Genomic DNA, 22,901 nt, shown 5'->3' with positions numbered 1-22,901 from the left:
TGAGGAGCAATTAATTGAGGCGAATCGCGCTCGTGTCGCCCGCGAATAATTACATTCACGTAAGGAATCATAATTGTCGTCTGCCAGCAGTGAATGGATCGCTCCTCTCGGTACGTCGCGTCCGAAATATTCCACTCACGCCGACCAGCTCTTCATCTTCGCTCGGCATTCCCGACCTGACGCTGCCTTTCTTCGGATCTGCCGTTTCCGTGGGAATGCCAACGATAATTTCACGACGTCCCATGGCTCGCCGTCTGCACGTGACATATGTCACGAGCGTGCCGCGTTTAATTAGCCATCACGGTTAATACAATTGCCTATCGCCTATCATCCGACACCCTATATACGTCCGATAGAGATAGATTTATTGTTATATGGCTGAAACAGTCGCACGTGATTAGAGTAAATCCCGATTTTTGCATTTGTTGTACATTAATTATCGTTTCTGTATTTTAGAGAACCCAGGTCTTCCAATTATGCTTAATTTAAAAAGATCCGCTGGATTTATCTACTGGAATTTTTATTTTAGAAAAATAAATTTTGGATACCCAATATTGAGTATCACGTTAATAATATCACGTTAAATATATTTTAAATTAAATTTGTTAAAACTTTATTTTCTGAGATATTTCCAGGATGTCTGAATTTTATGAATTGGAAAAGTGTAATAAACTTTCTGATAATAAGATATCTGCTCCAAATCGAGGAATCTCTAAGCATAATAATCATTTAAAAATTTAAGACTTGTGCAATAGTAATGCAAGATCGTTTTTATGAGGTTCGATCAAGTGCCAGGTCTCTGAATATTACCTTCTGATAATGCATCGGCTCGTATTTCACTCTTGACTCCCACACCTTTACAAATGTTCATGAAACAGTGTCGTAATAAAGGGTAAAGAAACAAAAGTTATTACTCGATTTAAAAGCCAAATGCAATCTAATGCGATTGCATCCGGGATTTAGAAGCATCGGGGATTCGCACGCAGCCACTGATCTATGCTCTTTCGATGGCGATCGAATCGATGGGCGTGCTTCTAAACGATCCATAGTCATGTTCGTCGTGTTAACGGGGATCCCTTCATTTGCGTAATTAACTATCGACTTTCTGTCGTCAGCGCAGTTAACGAACGTCCCGCCGATCATTAATGGATTCCGGATAACGTAGGCGGATTCTAAGAAGCGGCTAAACAATTATTATACTTGGCACAAATTGCCAGTCACCCAAAGTATAGATGGCAAGGTATGGCCCAAATTAATCTAAGAAACGTAACAAATTTCAACAAACTTGGCTTGAAGCTAAAGAATTATATCTTTTTTTTATAAAGAGCTATACTATTCTTTTTGTATGTCGTAAAACTTATTTTAAACATTAACTAAAAAATTAATATAGCCATTGCGCCTTAAACATACTCCTAAATAAATAATCCTAAATAAATAAGAAAGAATGTGATATCAGAGATTAAGCTTCTTTTCAATTTGTAGATGTTTGGCTGCTGGATTGAATTTAATTATAAGCGCTTTGGAAATTTTGATTTTTACGAGCAGGAACGAGGATTGATAATAAAGTTCGGCTGTAAGTATGAATTTTAGTTTATTTCCTCTTTGAATAAGGCGTGGAAGCTACCGAAGATGGACAACACCTTTGGCTAAAATGTCTTCACCTCTAATTACAATCGTCGGCAATCGCAGCCGATTGGCCGAGATATGTCGACAATATTCGTGATTCCTCCTCAAACGCTTCAATTAAAAATATTAAATATTATCGTCGATACATTGACGTTCTGCCAGGCCGTCGCCGCTCGAATATCCGACCGCTTTTACATCACCAGCGCTCACGAAGATCCGAATATCGCAAGTAACACGCGATATAAATCCTATTAAGTGAATGATCATTGAGTAGGAACTTCACGAAGGCGAAATAAGAAACAAGTTCTATTGCGGTGTAATCGTGTAATCGTGATTGTGCTACGCTATTACGTTTGTGTAAATTAATTTTTATATCATACGACTTGTACCATAATATAAAACTTATTTTTAATATTACAACATGTATTTACATACTGCTTGCTTGCGAACTGTGAAATCTGTGCTAATAATAACTTAAAAATTATTAACAGATGTTTCGCAAAACACGGCATTCGGTACACTGAGCTACTCAGATATTCAGCGTGATAGTTATGCGAGTACTCGTGCTTTGAACCAGCTTTCAGCTAGTACTTTCGACTACTCAGATAATAATACCGACGGCCCAGCTATGCGGCACATTTCTCAAACTTCTCGATCGGAGAGGGACAATAGTCGTCACGCCCGCTTTCGTAAGTCTAAAAGTAGTCGCGCATCGCGCGGAAACTATACAATTCCTACGAGGGATCGATCGAGAGCGGATTTCATCCCTGACTTTTAACGTTCAATCTGAATTTTCGCCGGCAAACGCAAAAGATCGAAGCTCCACCGTTTCTTTCGCCGATGATAAACGCTTCGAGTATCAGTTGCAAACGTCATTACGATATTTCTATCGTTTTCTCCTTTTTTCTTTGGTTTTTGTTTGTCTTATGTTTGCTAGACGTCAATCACATAGTATAAAATTGCGATGCGCTGCACATACATAGGAGTAATAAAATTATAGGAAAACTGAAATGTCTTACATTAATTAGTTCCATAGAGCAAGGTAATCTCTTGTTTGAATTTCGCTAAGCATAGTTCTCTTTAATTACTCTATTAAGTTGTACTAATAGAACAGGCATATCGCCTAAAATGCGATCGACCACTTCACCGATTCTTCAACAGTGGGAAGTCTTCTCTCCTATTAAAATAATCTGTGTACATCGATACTATAATTTAACTATTTATAGGTAGAGTCTGTCTCAAATAATTTTTTCACGGAAATGTAAAGCAAGGATGATCTTTCTTTCTTATATGCAAGATCCCACACGCAAGAACTTCGTAAACGGAGATGCTAGTGGACTTCGCGGTCGTTGGCGTTTCAGAGAAACGAATTAAGAAAATACAAGGGACGTCATCTCGCTGTCATCGGAAATTATCTCAGTAGTGAATTCTCTTTAACAAATTTATGAATCATGGACCTTTCCCATACAGCACAGAAAGTTGAAATAACGTTGCGAAGATGTTACAATGTTGAATATTAAAATATAAATATTTTTTCAACGTTGAATCTATGTTGATTCTTCTACATTGATTCTGTATGTTGCTACAACATTGAAACAACATGTAACAAATAATTTTATTAATTAATGGTCAATTTAAAGATTGTCATTCTTCTTATATGTAACAAATAATTATATTATATTTAGTAATAATTAATTAATAATGTTAAATCAATAGGTTTTCTTTTTCGCTGTACTTCTGAACTAGTGCAATAAGTTAGAATGAAGGTAAATGTTCATTGTGTCGCTCGTCGTTCATTTTTAGCGTCAAAACAAGTCACGTGATCAAAATTAACGCTGAACATTGGTCAATTTTGATCACGTGATCTGTTTTGACGCTAAAAATGAGCGACCAGCGACACAATGAAATCGCACCTTGAAAGAAAGTATATTTGTTTCGCTCTAACTTATTGCACTGTTCAGAAGTGCAGCGAAAAAGAACAATCCTAAGATCTAACAAAGGTTTCTAAATGTTGAATTGCAATGTCTTGTAGATGTTGAATGCAATATCTACAAGACATTGCAATTCAACGGACATTAGATATTTATGCAATATCTTTTCTACGTCGGATCTACATTTTGCGATATTGATGGAACATTGCAATGTTGCTATGCAACATTTCTGAGATGTTGATTTAACGTTTGTGTGCTGTATGGGTTTTATTCATTGAAAATCTCATTTGCTGGCTTAAATAGCTAAGGACGTATATTATGATTTTACTGCGAATTTTTAAGTTTCTTTTCTACAATACGATTTTTCATATCGAAAAATATCGTTGCTATATGCTCGCGACATTTAATACAATATTCTCCAATATTTACGCAACAATATTTCGCCAGTTCACTCCTGTTATCAAGTGAAAATAGCCCACGCTGCCTCGAAAAATTTTCTAACATTCAAAAGTTAATTATATTACGTCATCGATCTCGTGAAAGCTATGCCATGTGGATAGAATATTTACACCGATGACAAACTGATATTTGCAATAGTGATCATGCAAGAAAGATGTAATTTTAATCATCCCGAATTTGTGTTGCTCAACAACAAGTTAATACCTGGAACTTTAATTAAAGCCGATGATGCTCCATTTTTAATTACCATTCACAGATGCAGCATATTTTTGATATTGAAATTTACATAGTTATCAGACTGTTTGCTAGGCAACGCAAATTTATTACATTCTTTACGTCCTATAACGTTCTGCACTTTCAAAAACATGCAAATTGAAATTTTTTTAAGTGTTCTCTCTTTCCCAGCGGAGTCATGGGGGCTTGAAAGCAAATGAAAGGGGCAACCCCCGACTTTTTTCTTATATTTCACCCTAATATCCTTATCAAAGTTATTACGTCGTCTCAGAAAATATTGGCAGTACAGTAGTAAATTGAAAGACTCGTTTATTATATATTATTCTTTTTCTTCGGTCTGCTTTTTGCACTTGTTGTTCCTGCTCCAGTTGCACTTGTTGTCGCCACTGCTGTTACTTCTGTTTGCACGTTCACAACCGTTGTAATCATCACACTCACTGCTTATTCGTATCTTTTTAATTTTTCTTTCCCGCTACTGTAAAAGTAATGTCGCGAATTTGCGCAATATCATTCACCTTTACATTAAATTAAAATATAATCTCCTCACATCTTTGATAAGAATGGATATTGTACCAATTATATCGAATACATATTGTAGATGTGTGCGTGTATAATTGTATATTAAGATACACATGCCGTACAAACGAAAAGATTTCTTTAAGAAATTTATAAGAGTAAACATAACAAAGCGTGTATTTCCCAGAAATAAAAACGAATGAAGAAAAGAAAATTTCTTAGATATAATTAAGTAAAACTTTTAATTGTTATGTTAAAAAAACCAGATGAGATTGCTTTAAAAAAATTCTTGAAATTCGCGAAATTATCTCTCAGCACGCGAGTTTTGTGCACACGTGCGTATACAGGTAACACGCACAGGACGCAATACCATAGCGAAAATCTCTATCCAATTTTTTGTCTTCAATTTCTTAACTTACTTGCAATTTATTTCTCGATTACAGACTAACTCACAGGACGATCGACTGCGTCGCGACGCGCCGCGTCGTCAATCTCTCTGATGTTTAATGATGTCATATCTAAACTACGTCAGCATGATAACTGAATTAACCGAAGTAATTCAATATTCTTCCGATATTGATTTGCGCGAAAATTCCTTCCAGGCGCGTCAAGTAAATCGCTTAATGGATTAAAATTGGAACGATATAGAGCAGCATCAATCAATTAAAATAATTCATGGATCTTCAATTTTAATGATACTCTACAGAGATAACACATTTAAATTGTATAGTAAACATATATTGCACTTTAATAAAGAAATCATTCGGTAACATAATTAATCTATTCTTAATTTCCGTTAAACAAATACAGTACGATAATACGATAATACAAATGATCGGATGTAAATGTAGCGAAACAGTACATTATATCAGCGTTGTAATTTTATGCTAATTGAGGGATGAACGTAGTCGTCTGTGCGATATTTTATCGAATTATTGAAGGACGGCCATTCAGCGTTTCGAAGCTGCAAAGTAACTTCATCTGCAAGTTTGGCACACGCACAGGAAAAGCACGTGGGGTATCCCGCGAATAAATTAACTATCGATAAAAATGCAGGCGGGGAGGGTCGCGCGAGCGAGCGCGATCGTCCGTGACGGATAAAGTTAATTATTAACGGCTAATCCTGAAAATTCATGCGACGGTCCTTGCGATATATATATTTATATATATCATCTCTATGTAACTCACGTTTACTTGCTCCGCTTAATTAGACTGCCGCGTTTTTCACGCTATTTCAAATATAACCGGTGCTCCTTGGACAAATGAGAGACCGGACGTATTATATTTTCATCTCTCAATCTCTTCATTTATATAATCATTTATCTATACATATATATATCCGTTTTTTCTCTTTATCTCTCTGTTTGGCTTCTCACGCACTCAGGCACGCATTCTAGTATGCAACGATTTAGAATTTATTTTATTGCGCGATGAGAGGGTGATGCAGGTGTAAGTGTAAGTGTGTGTCGTAATGTGAATGCACTTTTTACATGCGTGTATCGTATGTGTCGTGTATATTGTATTTATCATTTTTATCTTTGCGCTTGTTATATAATATAATCTTTCTATACACATATTTATATACTCACTTTCTCTCTCGCTCTCTTTCTCTTTCTCTTTCTCTCTCTCTCTTTCTCCCAATTAATTATTTGTTCAACCGTAAATCACGCTATTAATTACAAAGGTTTGTTACAGATAAAGACTGTGCATTCTCCTTTTTTTCTCATTCTAGACTTCATGAATATTTACATTGCGCTACGTTATCATTAAACAATTCCGTTGCTCGTGCCCGGGGCCATCATTTTTTTTCCGGCGCGTCCGATTGCATCAATTAATCATCTGTGATCTAGCAAAATCGTGCAGTTTTGTGTAACTCGATCGCTTTCACAAAATTGATGCAACGTGATTTAATTCTTCATAATGTATTTATTTTGCTAACACGTGACATGCAATTGGACACCATAAATATCGATTATGATGTTCTCTCTTAAAATGTTCTTTTTGCAAAATTTATGAGTTGGTCATGGAATATTTGATAAATAAATATTTTTATAAAAATCGATAACTCCTAAATGGAAATTATGAAATTTCAAATACACTGTGTACACCATGTTCTCAAATCGCTTTAGCCTTTCACAAAATTATTAATGGCATTTCAAGGATAACTTCGATATCGATTCGCGAGATACAAAGTATCGCAAGATTCTTTTATGTGTCGTCTCACAATCAGTTGCGATGCTATCTCAGAGGAACGAAATGTAATATAAGCAGGAAGTACTTTTTATTTTCAATAATTTCTCGTGGCGGCACTCAAAGCGAGTTTTCCATCGAGAGCGATAAAAGAAAGCGGACGATTGCTATAGCCGAGCAACGGTAACGATAACGTTGTAATAAACGATCGAACGACATTTCGATTTAATTAATTACCGCCTAAGAGTCCTCGCGATCGACTGAAGTCGGCCACGAAGCTTTGAAAGAACGAGGGCATCATCTTAAGTAAAAGTATACAAAGGTACGTAGGTCCCTACCTCCACTTTTACGTTCGTTCGCACAGTCGTATCTTGACTACATCGCGTCAAACCGCCTAGCAAATAATGCTCGCTTTAGTTTGATCTCCACAAAGAAATATAAACGTCGCACGTTTGTGACGTTAAATCAATACTTATACCAATCCGTCCATTCCCAAGCTATTCTTTAACTTGCAATTCGAGGTGAGTGAGGACTTGAACAAATCTTGAACCAGAAAGCATTAATGTAACAATTTTCTTCTCTGTTTGTGACATATTTATTCAAGAATGCGTATAAAAATGAGAAAAATTATCGTACAATATAAAAAAATTAAAGAATAAAAATTGTATGGAAAAATTGAGAGTTTTATCAAGAGTAAAATCAAGTTTTCAAATAAAATATTACGTTTGTAATATTTTGTTACCATTATCTCCTTAAATTACGTAATCTAACTTTATATACAAAGTGAGAAAGAACTTAAATCAACAAAATTGTATTTGTCGACGTGATAAAATTGTCAGTACCAAGTCTCCCTCCCTCTCCAATGCTTGCTTTAATAATTTGCTTTCACACTGATTATTCGGAAGCAGCAGTCTTAATAAATCACGACATTTGGTCTCAACAATATTATGTTAATTAATATCCTGCATGCGCTTCGCATTTTCATTTGATATGTTCTGTCTTTCTTAACTCCAGACTTCGTCCTGTCCCTGGTTGTCGTTATCATAATTCTATTAACGTGTTAAATAAATAACAATATATTATTGAAAGATTCTTTCGTAAGACAAGTCATTAAATAATATCGATCTGTATATCTTGAAAAAATTTCTCAATAAGTAATACTATTTTATACATTACATACCTTTATGAGAATATTGCAAAATGTTAATTTCAATAAACGATGTTCAGAAATAGTAAGTAGCGAGACACAGATACGTAATGTGTGTAATAAATGTATGATTGCGCATACATGAATTTTATTTGAGAATACTTAAAATTATAGAAACGTTTGTGAAATAACATGTACTAAAAATTATCGTATTTGTTTGACTGCATGTTGACATTAGTACATATATTATATACATATATAGTTTCGCAGTTACGTGTAGTAATTCATACAATATATATTAAAAATCATTGATTCATATAATTTTCTGAGACTGGATAGGCACTTGAGAGTTTCATTCTCTAAGAGCGCCCCTCGATCGACGAATTTCACAGTAGCCTTGATTACGAAGAGTCTCACACCCTCAGAGAGTAACTCCGAATAATGTAACTCTCTCTCTATTTTTCTTTTAAATGAATGTTTATATCTTTCTCGTTTATCTGACCATGAATCGTACAATATGAAGATCGTATTCAATAGAAAAACAGGATGAGAATCAAACGACTGCATTTAGAGCAAGTGTTGCAGCTTAAGGACGATTATTCATACGGTTTCATAACTGCCACAATTAATACGATAAGCATTAAAAACGATGAAATTTACAGTGAGGTAAACTTCCGCCGTTACAGCGCAAGGTAAACTTCCAATCCGGGCGTAATTAATGAATCCTACGGTTTGTTCGAACAGTCCCAATAAACGAAATATCTCTTCTTCCCCCTTCCCTATTTAAGGATCACTGAAAGAACATTATTTAAGGGACGGCCTGACGCGAAGTAACGTGGTGCGAAACCTTCGGAGGACCTGATCCCGCGTGGACAAAAATCCCGTCTAATTCCAACGACCCTAATCGCAATCGCTCAGCCACACCTGGGGCACTCATTTCGCAAACTCGTCTCGCAGCTAACGCGATTTAATCAATTAATTCAGTAAATCCGCGCGACGTCATAAACGATTGAAGCTCGACTTGCCGCAAGAAGGACTCGACGCTCTCCTTCACCTACAGAAATCGATGCAGCACGTAATAAGTGCGCGGTTACAGCACGCAAGACGTTTTGCGAGAGATGTCGAACAGAAATCCACGAATTCTGACAGGATTACGCGATCATAGTGTGTAAATCGCGCGCCAATCCTCATCCCTCAATAGCGATCAATCTGCATCACAATAGTGTAGATCGCGGAAGTCCGGATCTTCCTCCATAGATCCCCCGCAGATACCGCCGCGAATAATGAACGGTCGCCGCATCCTTCCGGGAACGAATCGATCGCTCGTGAAATCGCGAACAGAACGCCGTTGAACCTGATGATCTCCAATCGCGTGGCATCGATGCAAACAGCTCGTTTTTATTACTGGAATTAAAAGACCCGAAAGTCGTTTTCATAATCGCGCAGTCGCGTGAGTGTGTCGAGATTAATATCATAAAAATAACGGAGAGATATGAAAAATTAATTATTAGCATTTTATATGTTGTAGAAAATAATCCATCGTCTAAAAACAAAGGTAATCATTTGCTTCGTAAGAGATATATAGCAAATGTATGATGATTGAGATCGAAAAAGAATTATATTAATTAATTACGGTGCCAATAATAATGATAACAATGAGGATTAATTCACGGTTCACCGGAAGAGAACGCTTTGTCGTGGCTCAATGTGGAAAGAACGAATTTGAACGAAACTAGGCCGCGTCGGGGAAAAGCCGACGCAAATCTGGAAAAATTGCCTGCACTCAGGGTTCATCCAGCAGCCCCGAGCCGCAAGCGGCCCGTTCTCAACTCCATTCGTATTTCAAGGCGGCAAACGAAGCGGACGTAATCTTGGAAAATTGTCTTACGCCCACTGGCCGATCATAAATCGCCTTTTCTCTCGACTAATACCGATTGCCAATCTGGCTTCAAACAATTCGATTGGTTTCTTCGCCACCGTGATCTTCTCACTGTCTTAGAAAAGGAAAAGAAATTGTTTCTAAATGCGGAAAAGTATTAAAAATAAATGTCCTTTACAATCAGTATGAGAATTTCATATATTCGATATATAATCGGTATATAATTTTTTTATATATATGTGTCACTTGTAGAAATCATAGAAAATTTCATCATAGAATATTTAAAAATATTGATTAATAAATATTTTTAGTAATTTTTATATTAATATATCACATTTCTCGTAACAAGAAATACTTTAAAGAATATTTCTCAAAGAATATTCGTTCACAGTACAAAGAGCTCGTTTGGTCTTTTTTGAAACAGATAAAATCAACTTTGGCTCTGATTGCGAAACTTGAAACTAGCTTCGCTGAATCTCAATCATCATACTAAGCTTTTCGAGATAGGAAAATCGATTGACACTGGAGGGTAGTAGCGCGAATTGCCGGAAGTAAACGCGAGTAAATCCTGTAAGTAAAACTAGTGGCGTGTAAAGTCAACGATACACTTGCAATCGCAACGTGCGTAATTTAACGAGATTGCACCAGCAAGCACTGTAGCCTGAGGGTATCTGAAACGAATTGATTATTTCTAAAGCCCGTAGGTGTAGAATGGACTAAAAGCGACGTTATTTCTCGGAAATAAACTCTCACGTTTAAATAAATCCTGTGAAAATAGATATTCCCACAATACACGCTTAAAATTTGAAATGTTTTTATTTAATTGAAAATAGCAAATTATTTGGCATTTTTACAAACAAAATGCAAAAAAGACTTTTATGTATTGGGTATTTTCAACCAATCATACGCTTCAACCAAAGCAAATACAACTTTATCAATATTTCGTGCTTCTATAACGTTTTAAATTTTCAAACGAAAAACTCTTCAAGCTACAACATAAACTTTTCAGTTAACCAAATATATTTCGGAAACTATTAAGGATATTGAATTTTTGTACTTTAGTTATATATCATCACGTGGAAAATACTCAGAAAATCTATTTTGCCATACAATGCGTTCCACTTAACTAAATGAAGGCTTGAACTAAATTTACCAAATCGCTTCTCAAGTAGCACACTACACAAGAATGCTAAATAAATATAAGCTCTGGATATGAACAAACGGTGGTACACGCGTTACTTTCGCGCGCGCGGTGACATTAATGGAGCTTTCAAAACGTGCGAAACAAGCGAAAAGATCGCGCGCGGTTCACGGGCTAACAAGATCCACGACTACTTCCGGTGGTTCGCGCTTCGCCCTTTTAAAGATCGTGATTGATGGCTGCTCACCGTTGCTTCGACCGTGGCCGGCCGTGGTTCATCGGGTTCAGCGAGCGCAGATTGTGGAGGAGGACGGCGGTGAGTTTATAGGTGAGTGATGGTGTGGTAATGCGTGGTTAGCGCATCGCGCACACGGACGATCGTGATCGGTACTCGTGATCGTCGTGATTCAAACGGTCTCCGATACCGGGAGCGGTGGCTGCCCACCGGAAGTAGTCATGGCGGGCGCGATGTTGGCGGTGTTGGTGGGGGCCGGAAGTGGCTGTAGGGCCTGCATGTCGCAGATGTGGGAATCGCGCTTCTTTAGGTCCTGGAACAAGTGGCATTTCGGACATGTTTGAATTTTCTCCCTCTATCGCCCACCCTCTCCTCGCTATTCTTCATTGCCATCTATCGCATTCTCTCTTTCTCACTTTCCCTCTCTCACTTTCTTTTTCTCGCTCTTTCTCTCAATCTCGCTCTCTCTCTCTCTCTCTCTCTCTCTCTCTTTCTTTCGTCCATTCCAATTTCTTCTTTCTCGCTCGCATTTTCTCGCTCATACTTGCATTTTCATCGCTTTTACTCTAGCTCTCAATTGTCCTCTAGCTTCTAGCTTCTAGTTCCATACTAAGCAATTACACTACGTCTACCTTCCTCCTTCGCCTCTGCCTCCCTCTCACTCTCCCTTCACTCCTCGCCCTCCTCGGAAAAGAAAAATGGATCCTCGAGATCTCGTCGAGTCGAGATGTCGATCGTACGAATTTAGATTAAGATTTCACGAGTCCAACGGTCCTCGGTTATTAACATATTGGAATCGATTGACGCGGCCGGACCGATGATCGACTTCAAGCAATTCTCGAGCTCATAAGACGTACGTGGATCTCCCGAGGACGAGAGGGTTCCTCGTGAAAGGTCTCAGGGCGATTTTCGTCCCGGAAGAGCGAAGAGAGATCGAGAGACGGAGGGAGACGGATGAAGGATCAGGAATGAAGAAAGAGTTATACGTGCATTAAGAGAGAAACATGCGTCGTACGAGATACAAACGAGCGGAAACAATTGAGAGGGTACCAAGGTATAAAACAAACGGCGACAACCATTAAGAGGATGACAATAACAAGAACAACAACAACAACCATGACAACAAGAACAATACATTCCATTACATGTAGAACATGGAGGTAGAAGGAAGTACACAATGCACAGGGCCGAATCAAGACGCTTCGCCGTTGCCAAAATGGCATGTTTATTCGACGTTTGATACATATGTATTACTCAAGTTAATCCAACAGAAATTTAATTTAAGATAATAATTTGTTTGAACAGATTATTATCTTTTGCTAAAAAATGATATGAATTTCATTTATAAATTAATAAATAAAATGCAGATAAAATTTCAAAACTTGGTAAATAACTTTGAAAGACTTCATAAAAAGCTAAGATAAATATGCTCGCGGTATTTCATAAATGCCACGAAAACATATTGTAAATTATATTAAACCATAAAGAGTTAAGAATAAAAATAAGTTATAACTATTTTCGTAAAAGAGCATTTAATAAGTTTTCATTTTTTTAGATATAATATTCAGAAACACATAGAGGATCTTAGATAAGTCAGTATAAAAGTAGAACATGCGACAGAAATTTCTTTTTAGAAGATAATCATGACTTTCGACTCATTATAAATAATGTGCCCAGATTTTCTTAAAATTCTAACTTATATTAAAGCATATTATGATATAAATAAAAGCAATGTAACGATACAAATAAACGTAATTCTTTACACTGATTTCACGCAAGAACAAGTCAGCGCAAAATGTTGTGTTTCATAAACTGAGATGTCTGCAGGATCGGCCCTGCGTTTAATTTAAAAGATAGAAGGGTCGCAAAGATTCGATATCGCTTTTGACAGTCGCATGCGAAGTGCGTAACAAATTTTATAAGCGCAGATCGTAAATTGAACAGTCGTAATATCGCAGCGTAACGGTTACAACAAGCAGTCATACTTTACGTCGTTTCTAAGTCGGATTTACGGCTCATCCTGGCAGCATGATCCTCTTTCTCTCACTCTTTCAAGCGTTAATCTCGCAGAAACTGTATCGCAATAATCGCATGGCAATTGTGTCGCACTTAATGTCAGCGTGACTTTCCGTGCGCTGTCTTCCATGATTAATATCGCGGATCGGTCTTATCGCAGACGTTTAATTATACCATTAGTAATAGCGTAGCGTAGTGGTAATCGTAAATCGATTTCGCAATTGCTAGCGTGAATGTGCCAGGATAACGATCGGTCGGCGGGAGATAAAGTGGAACGTAATTAATTACCACGCGTGATTCATTCTCGTCTTATTTCGTGTGCGAGACGAGGTCTCTCCGGGAAATTTGCGTGTAGTGTGCCTTGATGAAGATTCTCGGGGAATTTCATATAAAGATTGGTACACTCAATTTTTCGATAGGTTCTCGTGCCCGTTTTATTTTAATTTTGCGACGAGATAGAGGTTGTAAGATGTATGACACGAAAAATTAAGGTACCGAAACGAAATTAAGCCGTGACGTAGATGTACGATTGACCTGCGCGCGTCTACCTATATTTAATACCATATTTTTATCTATTCTATATATGACGTCGTTGTTAATAGAGAATTAAAGCGTATATAGATATATACGTTATACTTAAATTTGATCCATACGCTAATTTCAAATATAACCGCAAGCTAAAAATGTTTAACAGCAATATTGCACGTATCATGTGCTACATAAAAATTTATAACAGCACGGATGTGCAAGGGATATTCTTGTTTTGCTCTCGTCTCTATTTTGCAGTATCTGGATTCCTGGATATTGATATTTGGCGATATTTTATATCTAATTTAATTAGGACTGACGAAATTAACAAACATGACATGCTGAGAGAAATCTGAGTGTTCTTTCTTTCTCTCTCAGTAAACAGTAAAAAATCGAATCTTTGACTTATTCATCAATGATTGCACTAACGTGACCTGCAATGCAGTAAATCTTCGACAAGTTTGAGGCACGTGGATCGACCTGAGCGACACGTCGCTGTACGTGCTGACCCTTAATCCCTCGCGATCTCATCGACGCGGAAAAGCACCCGTCCAGCCCAATAATTTCTCCGCTCGTGACAACCCTTGATAATTTTACCACCGCGGGGGAGTCCGCCGCAGTGCAGTGTCGCGCCTTGCATGCACGCACGCGTGAGTGCACTAAATCGCGACGTGTCGTAAAGTTGAGTACGCGTGTATCGAATGCTGGACGCTGGTACGATAGCGTGTTCAAGTGTGGTGCCAAGCACCGTATGTAGAGTCTAGAGCAGCAATTCTAGAAAAGCGATGAAATTCTCTGACTGACGTCGTAGAAGTGGAAGCGCGCCGACCGAAGTAGTAATTGCTGGTACTCGCCAGCCGTTTCGAGCGGAATGCTGCTGTAAATGGTATTTTCTCATTCCGAAAACCGCGAGAGCCTACAGCTCCTTCTACAGCAAATTACTTCATAAATAAAGCTAAACGGCACAAGCAGATCAAATTGATTGACCTGCTTGCGTCTTTCTAAAAATAGAAACGTGTATTTAATTTTCGTTACGTAATTTTTCTTTCATGCTTGTAATTAAACCAATTCATGGCAAAAATATCACACTGGACGTTGAAAATTACGTTAAACTATGCGAAGTAAATTAAAATTTCTGGGTAGAAAGAAAACGGAAATGTTATCGGAATTTAAATAAAAATTAAGTTTACGACAACGCTGTTCGTGCGTTTTTTGTTTTCTTTTTTCGTGGAGCATAAATGTCCACAAATAATCGAGGCACATTTTTTAAAATAATTTCCGGTGAATTTATTAATGCGGCAAAACGCATGAATAGCTTGCATAGAGTGCCACCTTTATGAATCTTTGAGAATGACATGCATTGTGTGCCGACTGAAATTATTTCTACTACGATAAAACCATGATAAAACACATGACTGCTTCATGTAGAGATCAAACATAGATATCAAAAATTGCAATGCATGCCGCATCTGTCTCTCGAATTCATGCGCGAACGCGAATCATAAAAAATATCAAAATGTGGAAAATAAAGTAACTTACATTTTCATGTTCGAAAACGATATTATAAATATGTACAAAATATCAGTATATTTTTACAGAATTGTATGTGCAATATATATGTACAGAGAATCCCGTAAAACTCGATTGTTTCTTATGTAATTACATATTTTTAACTAATATCTAAATAGTACATAAGCTAAAGACAAAAACAAATATTATAAAAAGAATTGTATAATTAAAATTGAATTTTCTCAGATAACATTCTATATACAATAAATGAATTTTAATATGTATAAAAAACGTATAAGCTGATTTACACGATTAGATAATACGGACGCTCATCACGATATAAATATAATTTACGGTTATACCAATACGGCATAATCCAAATGCAAATTTACTATAACCGCAAATGCAGAAAGCACGATCGATGAACATAATGCCAAAGTAAATGCAACGTTCACATTATTTCTAGACGCACTGCTTAATGCTCTTTAGCAATGAATGCAAGATTAAGTATCGTATTATTGATTAAGAGTATACAAAACGTAAGATTATCTCAAAGAATTTATATTCAGGAATTTATTTAAAAATTTAAAATTTTAAAGAGTTAATCCTTCTTAGATAAATGGACATGAGAGAAAGAGAATTTCTTGTTTCATACAATTCAAATAAGCATTCAAATAATGTACGATGTAACAAAATTAAATTATCATTTAATTATGATTTTAATTATGATTAATTATGATTGACTTTCTATTCTTTTAATCTTGATCAATATTTATTTTATTTGATACTTTTCGTGACAAGAATATAAGATTTAAAAGATTCAATGTTTTCCATTTCATTAAAAAGAGAATTGTAAAAGGCAGACTGATGACTTAATCAAGCTGATTTGCGGGATAAGCATTGGAAATTTAAACAAAATTTTACGTCACAGTTTTAGACGCACTCGTTTCGTACAGCGGCCGTAAAGATGTTTTTATGGCTAAATTTATTCGGTGTATTGACGCGCCGGCGGCTTTATGCGAAATTTAGTAGACGTTTACGAGGATTTAGTTAACGAACCACTGTGAGCGAGCGATAGTAAATCCCACCGAAATAAATGCACAACCTTTGTCTTTGATAGTCACTTTCATAATGTCTAATTACACTTCGCATGAAACACCGTCATCAATGCAAATAAGGCAGTCTGATCTGTTTAATTTTCGTTTGCATTCACGTCGGTCGATTTTAATTAACATTATCTCTTGGTTCATTTATCATCTACTTACTTATCTAATTGTAGTTAATCCTATCGCTACAACAGAATACATAACACGGATTAAATGTAAATATAATTTAAATAATACAATGTATACGATATAACACTAATATGCATAAAAAGTATCATTTCTAAGTATATAAATCAAAATTTGCTACGTAAACGTAATTTGCTACGTAATGTATCAGAGCGTATCTATAAAATTCATAATAAATTAAAAATATCTAAATAACAAATATATATATAAAATGAATAGTTGTACTTGTATGTAATGAATAGTTCTACTTCCCTCTAAATAAAAATATATTTAAACATTAACTAATAAATTAACAAATGAAAAATAATGGTATAAAAATGGTATAAAAAAAAGAAACTGTAAAAAATATAAAATCCACGAAGAAAAGAATTTCAAAGTTTGAACGCTATAAAGAATCTTTTTTTTCTGAAGTTCATGCTTTGTTCATTACCTATGGAAAATAAACGCAATGAAATCATTTAGTTAAATTCACAGCAAAGCGAAAGATTTACGAGGCAATCGCAGCGCTCTGATTAAAATGCTTCGATAATCATTCGCTTGTTTTATAGAATGCATTTAAACAAGCACTTCTGTATCTGGGCAGCGATCACGTAACTTTTTCCCTAGGATGAAAAGTGAAAAGTTTCACGTATTTTCGCATCAAAATATTCAATATTGCATGCTAGCCTCCTGCTCCTCCTGTTGAGGTAGCTGTCGCGAGGGCTGCTCGTTCTTTATCGTCGTCGGGTCCTCGCCTATCTCGTTTATCTGATTAATCGGCGTCATCAGGTCCAGGTCAGCATAGTTTTTTAAGAAAACGGTGAGAAAGACACTCTCCTTAGGGATTGTACTTTTCCACGAACAAAGTTACGTAATCGCGTGAATACTGAAACAGTTCACACGAAATGGATAAAGTGAAAAGTGAAAAGTTTCACTCGAAATTACATGATCGATCCCCTGACGCAAAAAAATGCACGGACTTTTGACAGTCACCTAGGCAACCTGTAATTAATTTAAATTAAATGGCAGCTGCTGTGCAAACGAAACAAACTGCTTGTTTAATTATAGTTTCGTTCGTTACGTGGCATTTAAGATGTAATTTTAATGCAACCAGTGTTGCGACCAAAGTCATAAAACGTGTAAAACATTAAAGCAGCCATTCTTTTCTTTTTTCTTTTAATTGCATCGTCATGAAAATAAAAAAAATAAAAAACAGCTTTCATTTTTTTGTGCACGCAACATTTTAATTAATTATATATACGCAATATGCCAGAACCATTTTTATTATGTAATATTAACAGTGCAACTTTAAAACAATATATGGAATGCGAGAAATCTGCGTTGCGGTTTGGTCGAATGTATTTACTCGTAAAGTAAATTTATCGATAAAATAATAAACTCGAGACAGAATAGATACAACAAGCGACTATAGAGGCTTGTCGGGCATGTAAATGCTACAAAAACAATTGCCCCTCTCGCTCCGTGACGTCGGACGTTGGCGAAACGTTTGAAAAAATATTTTCATGGCGCGTGTGTAAAATGCAGTAAAGATAAAGAAAAAGGAAAAAGAAAAAGAAAGCAAAAATTGAGCGTACGAAAGCGAAGGTACTTTTTTAGACCGTAAAATCTCAAAAGAAACACGGAAAACTCGTATTTCAATCGTCAACGCCTTTAAAGTCGTTTCGAAAGAAAATCATGAAAGTGCGAAAAAAGGAAAAGAGAGAGAAACAGCGAAAGAAACTAACAGCCTATTCCGTGGTTTGTGGCCCTTTATGCCTGACCTCCTGCTCTCTTCGAACTTTTCACCCGCAACGTTTCTGCTTAACAGAAGAATGTAGAATGAGAATACAGTAATACTCGAATTTACATACACCATAGAAAATAATGATGTCTCAAAATTAAAGCCATCAACTTGTAATGACTTGCAACTTTAAATCAAATAAATTAGTATTACAAATGTGTTTGTAAGAAAACGTTTTCAAAAGATTAAACGCCGAAAGAGTATTCGGAAAAAATACTACGTGACTTTCAAACGTCGAGGATGTATTCTAAATTTTCGTGCAAGAATGGAGACGAGAAAATCCAATACGCGTAGACAAATCTCACAAAAGGAGCGACGAGACCAAAGACTGGAAGAGAAAAATATTCCGTTTTTAAAGAGAATAGCGCAATTTTTCGTTCGTTAGTTTCCTCGCTCGCGCAGTCCTTGCGCGTTTCGTGCCTAAAGTTTAAACAAAAGAAAAAGCGCGTGTCGATAGTGCTGCAAGTTGCAGAACAAAGAGAGGCCAGAAGCCGCGAACGTACATAGGGACAAGGCGTTATATTTTAAAAGAAATAAGCGCAAAGCCAGCACATTATAACGCTAATGTCAATTGTCAATTTTCATATTCATTGGCAAGATTATCCGGAAATTTGAGCTTTACGAGAACAGTAAAACTCTCTGAATAGAACAGTGAATATTTTTGAACCGAAATATTCGTTCGATCAAAAACCACCAGCGCAATGTAACTCGTCAATGTATTTTAAATTAATAACTGTAGCATACACGATTTGGCATACACGAGGTAAAAAATTTCAATTTGCGATAATATTTGCAAAGGGAAATTCACCGATATTTGAATATCCGCGAATGCCGCATGGGGCGCAAGCTTATTGAATTATATTATCGATTTTCGTAAATGAATATGTATAATCGCATAATATTTGAATAAAAATATTTTAATGACCAGCGTGATAAAAGAAATTAAATGCGTGTAAGTATGTATTACTGAAGAATGCCAAAATATAATAAAAGCGATTTACATTTATTTGTATTATTTATATTCGTGTACTGTGCAAATTACGAAAGCTGCCTATGGCTATGCAATAAGAAAAGATTTGCGAGATGAAGCTCGGTCAGCGCAGAAGAGCCATCAGCTCTCGAAATCGCTCGCGGATCCCTAAAAGCATCTAACCGTCCTCCCTAAAAGCAAGGCAGCCATACATCCATAACCACAAGAAGCAAGTTGCACACTAAATAATCCATATACTAAATGCGCAGTTCCAGTCGACGAGGCTCTCCAGGGGACAATGCAGAAACCCCTAAATAAGCGCAGCAGGAAAGAGGGATTTCTGTCGAGGATGAAAGCGGACACCGAATAAGCCAATCCGAGAACCGATCGCTCTTAGAGGCATTAACGAGCGCCGGAAGGGAGAAGGCTTGCTGGGGGAGGATCCTAATGTGTCTCTCATGGCGGAGGACGCAGAAGCGCGCTCCGAACAATTGATATATCACACAAAAATCTATCACATGTAACGTAACGTGTCATCAGCCTCATCATCATCAGAGCATCATCATTATCATCATTATCGTCATTGTTCCCACAATCGTCTGCCGAGCAACATGGTTTCTTTACCTTTTTCCGCACCTGTATACGGTCGCCGTATATGAGCACCACTCTGTCCTTGCTCTCGTTCGAGGTAAGCTGATAGGACAGACTCTACATGAGTTTTCGATCGTGTATCGATAGATCAGGCGTCCATTGTGTTTATTTGTCGCCGTAAATTGCATTTTTTGCGCATTTCATGCGTTTTTGGAGTTTTTAAATGTTTTTTTGTGGCGATCAAGCGTCGAGATTTTCAACATCGTCATCGTCGTTCACCAATGGCGGTTTCGTCCACCGTGTTTCCATGGGCGATGATGAAGAGGAAAGGAATGATGAAGCAGCGCCAAGCATCGTCGATGGGTCCAATCGGCGCCGTCATGTTGTCGTCATCGTGTTGTCGTCATCGTCGTTGACGTCGTCGGGGGTCGGAGGTGGCACGGAAATGATGAAATAGAAGAATTTGATTGATTGATTTTGTGAGTTTCGCGCGACTGTGTGTGTCTTTGCTTGTGTTATTTGTGGGTTTTCTTTTGGTGGTTTTTGGCGAATTGGTAACACATATACATATTCTATTTTCGCTCAATATATATATATATATATTTATATATGGATATATATATATATCTCTCTTTATTCTTATACTTTTTTTCTCTTAATTGCTCACTCGATTATTCGTACGTATTCGTCACATTCTCTCTCTCTCGCTCTCGCTCTCTCTCGCTCTCTCTTTCTCTCTCTCCCATTTTCTCTGTCGAACACGTGTGCTTATGTACATGCATATATTTATATCTTTTACCTTCATTTCGGTTACTCTAGATTACATCCACTTTACGCGCGTCGACAGATGTGAACGTCTCTCGTGCGTTCGCAAAGCTTTGGATCTCTAGCGTTACGTATATTTAATTTTTATTTTTTCGTTTTTTTTTTTCGCCGACGCATCCTCTCTAATGTATCTCTCTCGATTTTTATTGCGATCGCTCTCTAGGCATTGCGTACGACACTACAGTGTCGTGTTTTCGCATATGTTATCTCTATTTCTCACTCTTTATATTATCTTTCTTAGCTCGGTCCGGTTTGCTTTTTAGAATGTCGTTTACAGTGCGCGAGGGGCCTTTTCAGAACGAGGCCTCGACGAGGTAAGTGCCGTCCATGGCGACCCCCGTCTGCCCACCCTGAGCCCCGGACACTTGAGCCCTTGTAGCCGGGATGTACTGACTGTACGCCTGCTGAAATCCACAACCACAAGCACACACTACATTGTTGCACGCCAGGCACGCCTACGCTAATGCTTTCTACGGGCTCCCCCTAAACTTTCATCTACTGTCGCGATCTATCGATCTATGTGTATGTGTGCAGTGTATGTGGATGGATGTGAAAATGAAGCTTTGATTGAGATCTAACGATGCGGTCTCTTCTCTACGAAACGTTCTATGCTTCCTAATTCCTACTCGATGTCTCGCGATTCTCTCATACGAATAATTCTCATCTGGCTGAAAACCAAAATTATTAGTCTCCGGTAAGTCGAGTTGATTCCTATATGCAAAATGATATGCACCTTCCATGTTCCCTAATCAGAAGAAAGTGATTGCAAGCATATCATTGACAGCTTGTTCACGCCAAAGTAAAACGGTGTGTTAATTTGATAAATTTATTTTATGTCTAGATGAGGATGGAGAACGATTTCATGATAATGTATTCCTCTCTTGATCAATTGCCGCTTTCTAAAGAAGATTTTCGCAGCTAATTTATATGAAATGAATATGAAACATATTAACAATTCATGATGTTTCAGTAAATCGTTACGAATAATTCTTTCTTGTGCGCTCAGGAAAAAATTGCGATTCCTTAATTTCATAATCAAATCTTCTTCGCCCGTCCTTCCGGCACGTGTAATGAAATTCGTTCTCAACGACTTTTCAAAGAAATGCATGTCATATTGCGTCACGATCGTGTCGATGAGCTTCACAGCGTCTCGACTGATCCAATAATCCCGGGGAAGCTTGCAAATTGACGGAATGACGCGCATACCGTGTGCATCATCGACGAAAACGAATTAACTCGCAAACGTCGATGCGTCACGTCGCGTGCGCCTCCCACGAGCAATTCGGGTCCGAATGTGCACAAAAGCGCGAATCGACGATTTTGCATTCGAGCGAATCGCGCATTTCCCGCTCTGTTCGGCAAAGCGGAAAACTAATGAGCGCTCGCAGGTAATAGCGATTTTCGGCGCAATCATTTTCCTTCAAATTGCCGCTGCAATAACGGGTGTCCCAGCGCGAGAGAATAAGCACCCGACGTGTTCGCGTATTTTCTCGATCGATACTTGATTGAGATCTCGTTGCGAAACTCGAGATTGTCCATGGAGATCTAAGAGAGATCGAATAATAATTACATAAATCAACGTACACATTTATATAATACAAAGTGCTCCGGAAGTAAGTGCATGTTTCCAGCATTATATCCTGTGCTGCCAACTACGAGATTACAAAACGTTCAACAGTAGACAGAACGAAGTCGAGGGTTGAGAGTCGAGAGACGGTATAATGTTGATTCTTACCTTACGCAGGAAGAAATATTTTCTACGGGATGTTTCACAAGAATATCGACATGTTAATGATGTACAAAATATACAAACACATGGTATTAGACGTATATACAAGTGATGTGAATTGACACCTGCTTTGTTCAAACTGAACACATATTAATCTTGGCGGATCGATCGATCACTTTTCGAAAAAAATCACGATTACGTTAGCGATCGTTCTCGTGAATTGCATTCTGGAAACGGTTTTTCGGATTTGGAGAATCCTGTATCTGTTTGTACATTCCTGAATGCAACAACTGTGAATATGAA

General features: G+C 37.3%; 1 protein-coding gene across 14 annotated transcripts in view; it reads right to left on the bottom strand.

Annotated features, from left to right (window-relative positions):
• The window catches only part of LOC105277251 (potassium voltage-gated channel protein Shal), a 153,969-nt gene that overhangs the window by 51,184 nt on the left and 79,884 nt on the right, over positions 1-22,901 (bottom strand). For 3 of the 14 annotated variants that reach the window (XM_011335492.3, XM_011335496.3, XM_011335493.3), the window contains 2 exons: positions 11,371-11,671; positions 6,130-9,507 (listed from right to left, as the gene is read on the bottom strand). The exons of 5 other annotated variants lie outside the window; for them this stretch is intronic. In XM_011335492.3, coding sequence (XP_011333794.1) covers positions 11,531-11,671 — 141 coding nt within the window. In that variant the 3' untranslated portion in view covers positions 6,130-9,507; positions 11,371-11,530. Of the gene's footprint in view, positions 1-6,129; positions 9,508-11,370; positions 11,672-11,864; positions 20,162-20,570; positions 21,274-22,901 lie in introns of those variants that run through there. 6 more of the 14 variants (XM_026968506.1, XM_011335494.3, XM_011335491.3 and 3 more) reach the window with 5 other exon arrangements.

Source organism: Ooceraea biroi, chromosome 3 (assembly GCF_003672135.1).
Source record: "Ooceraea biroi isolate clonal line C1 chromosome 3, Obir_v5.4, whole genome shotgun sequence".
Lineage (NCBI taxonomy): Eukaryota > Metazoa > Arthropoda > Insecta > Hymenoptera > Formicidae > Ooceraea > Ooceraea biroi.
Note: the sequence above shows the minus strand (reverse complement) of the source record. Positions and strands in the feature narration are given on the sequence as shown.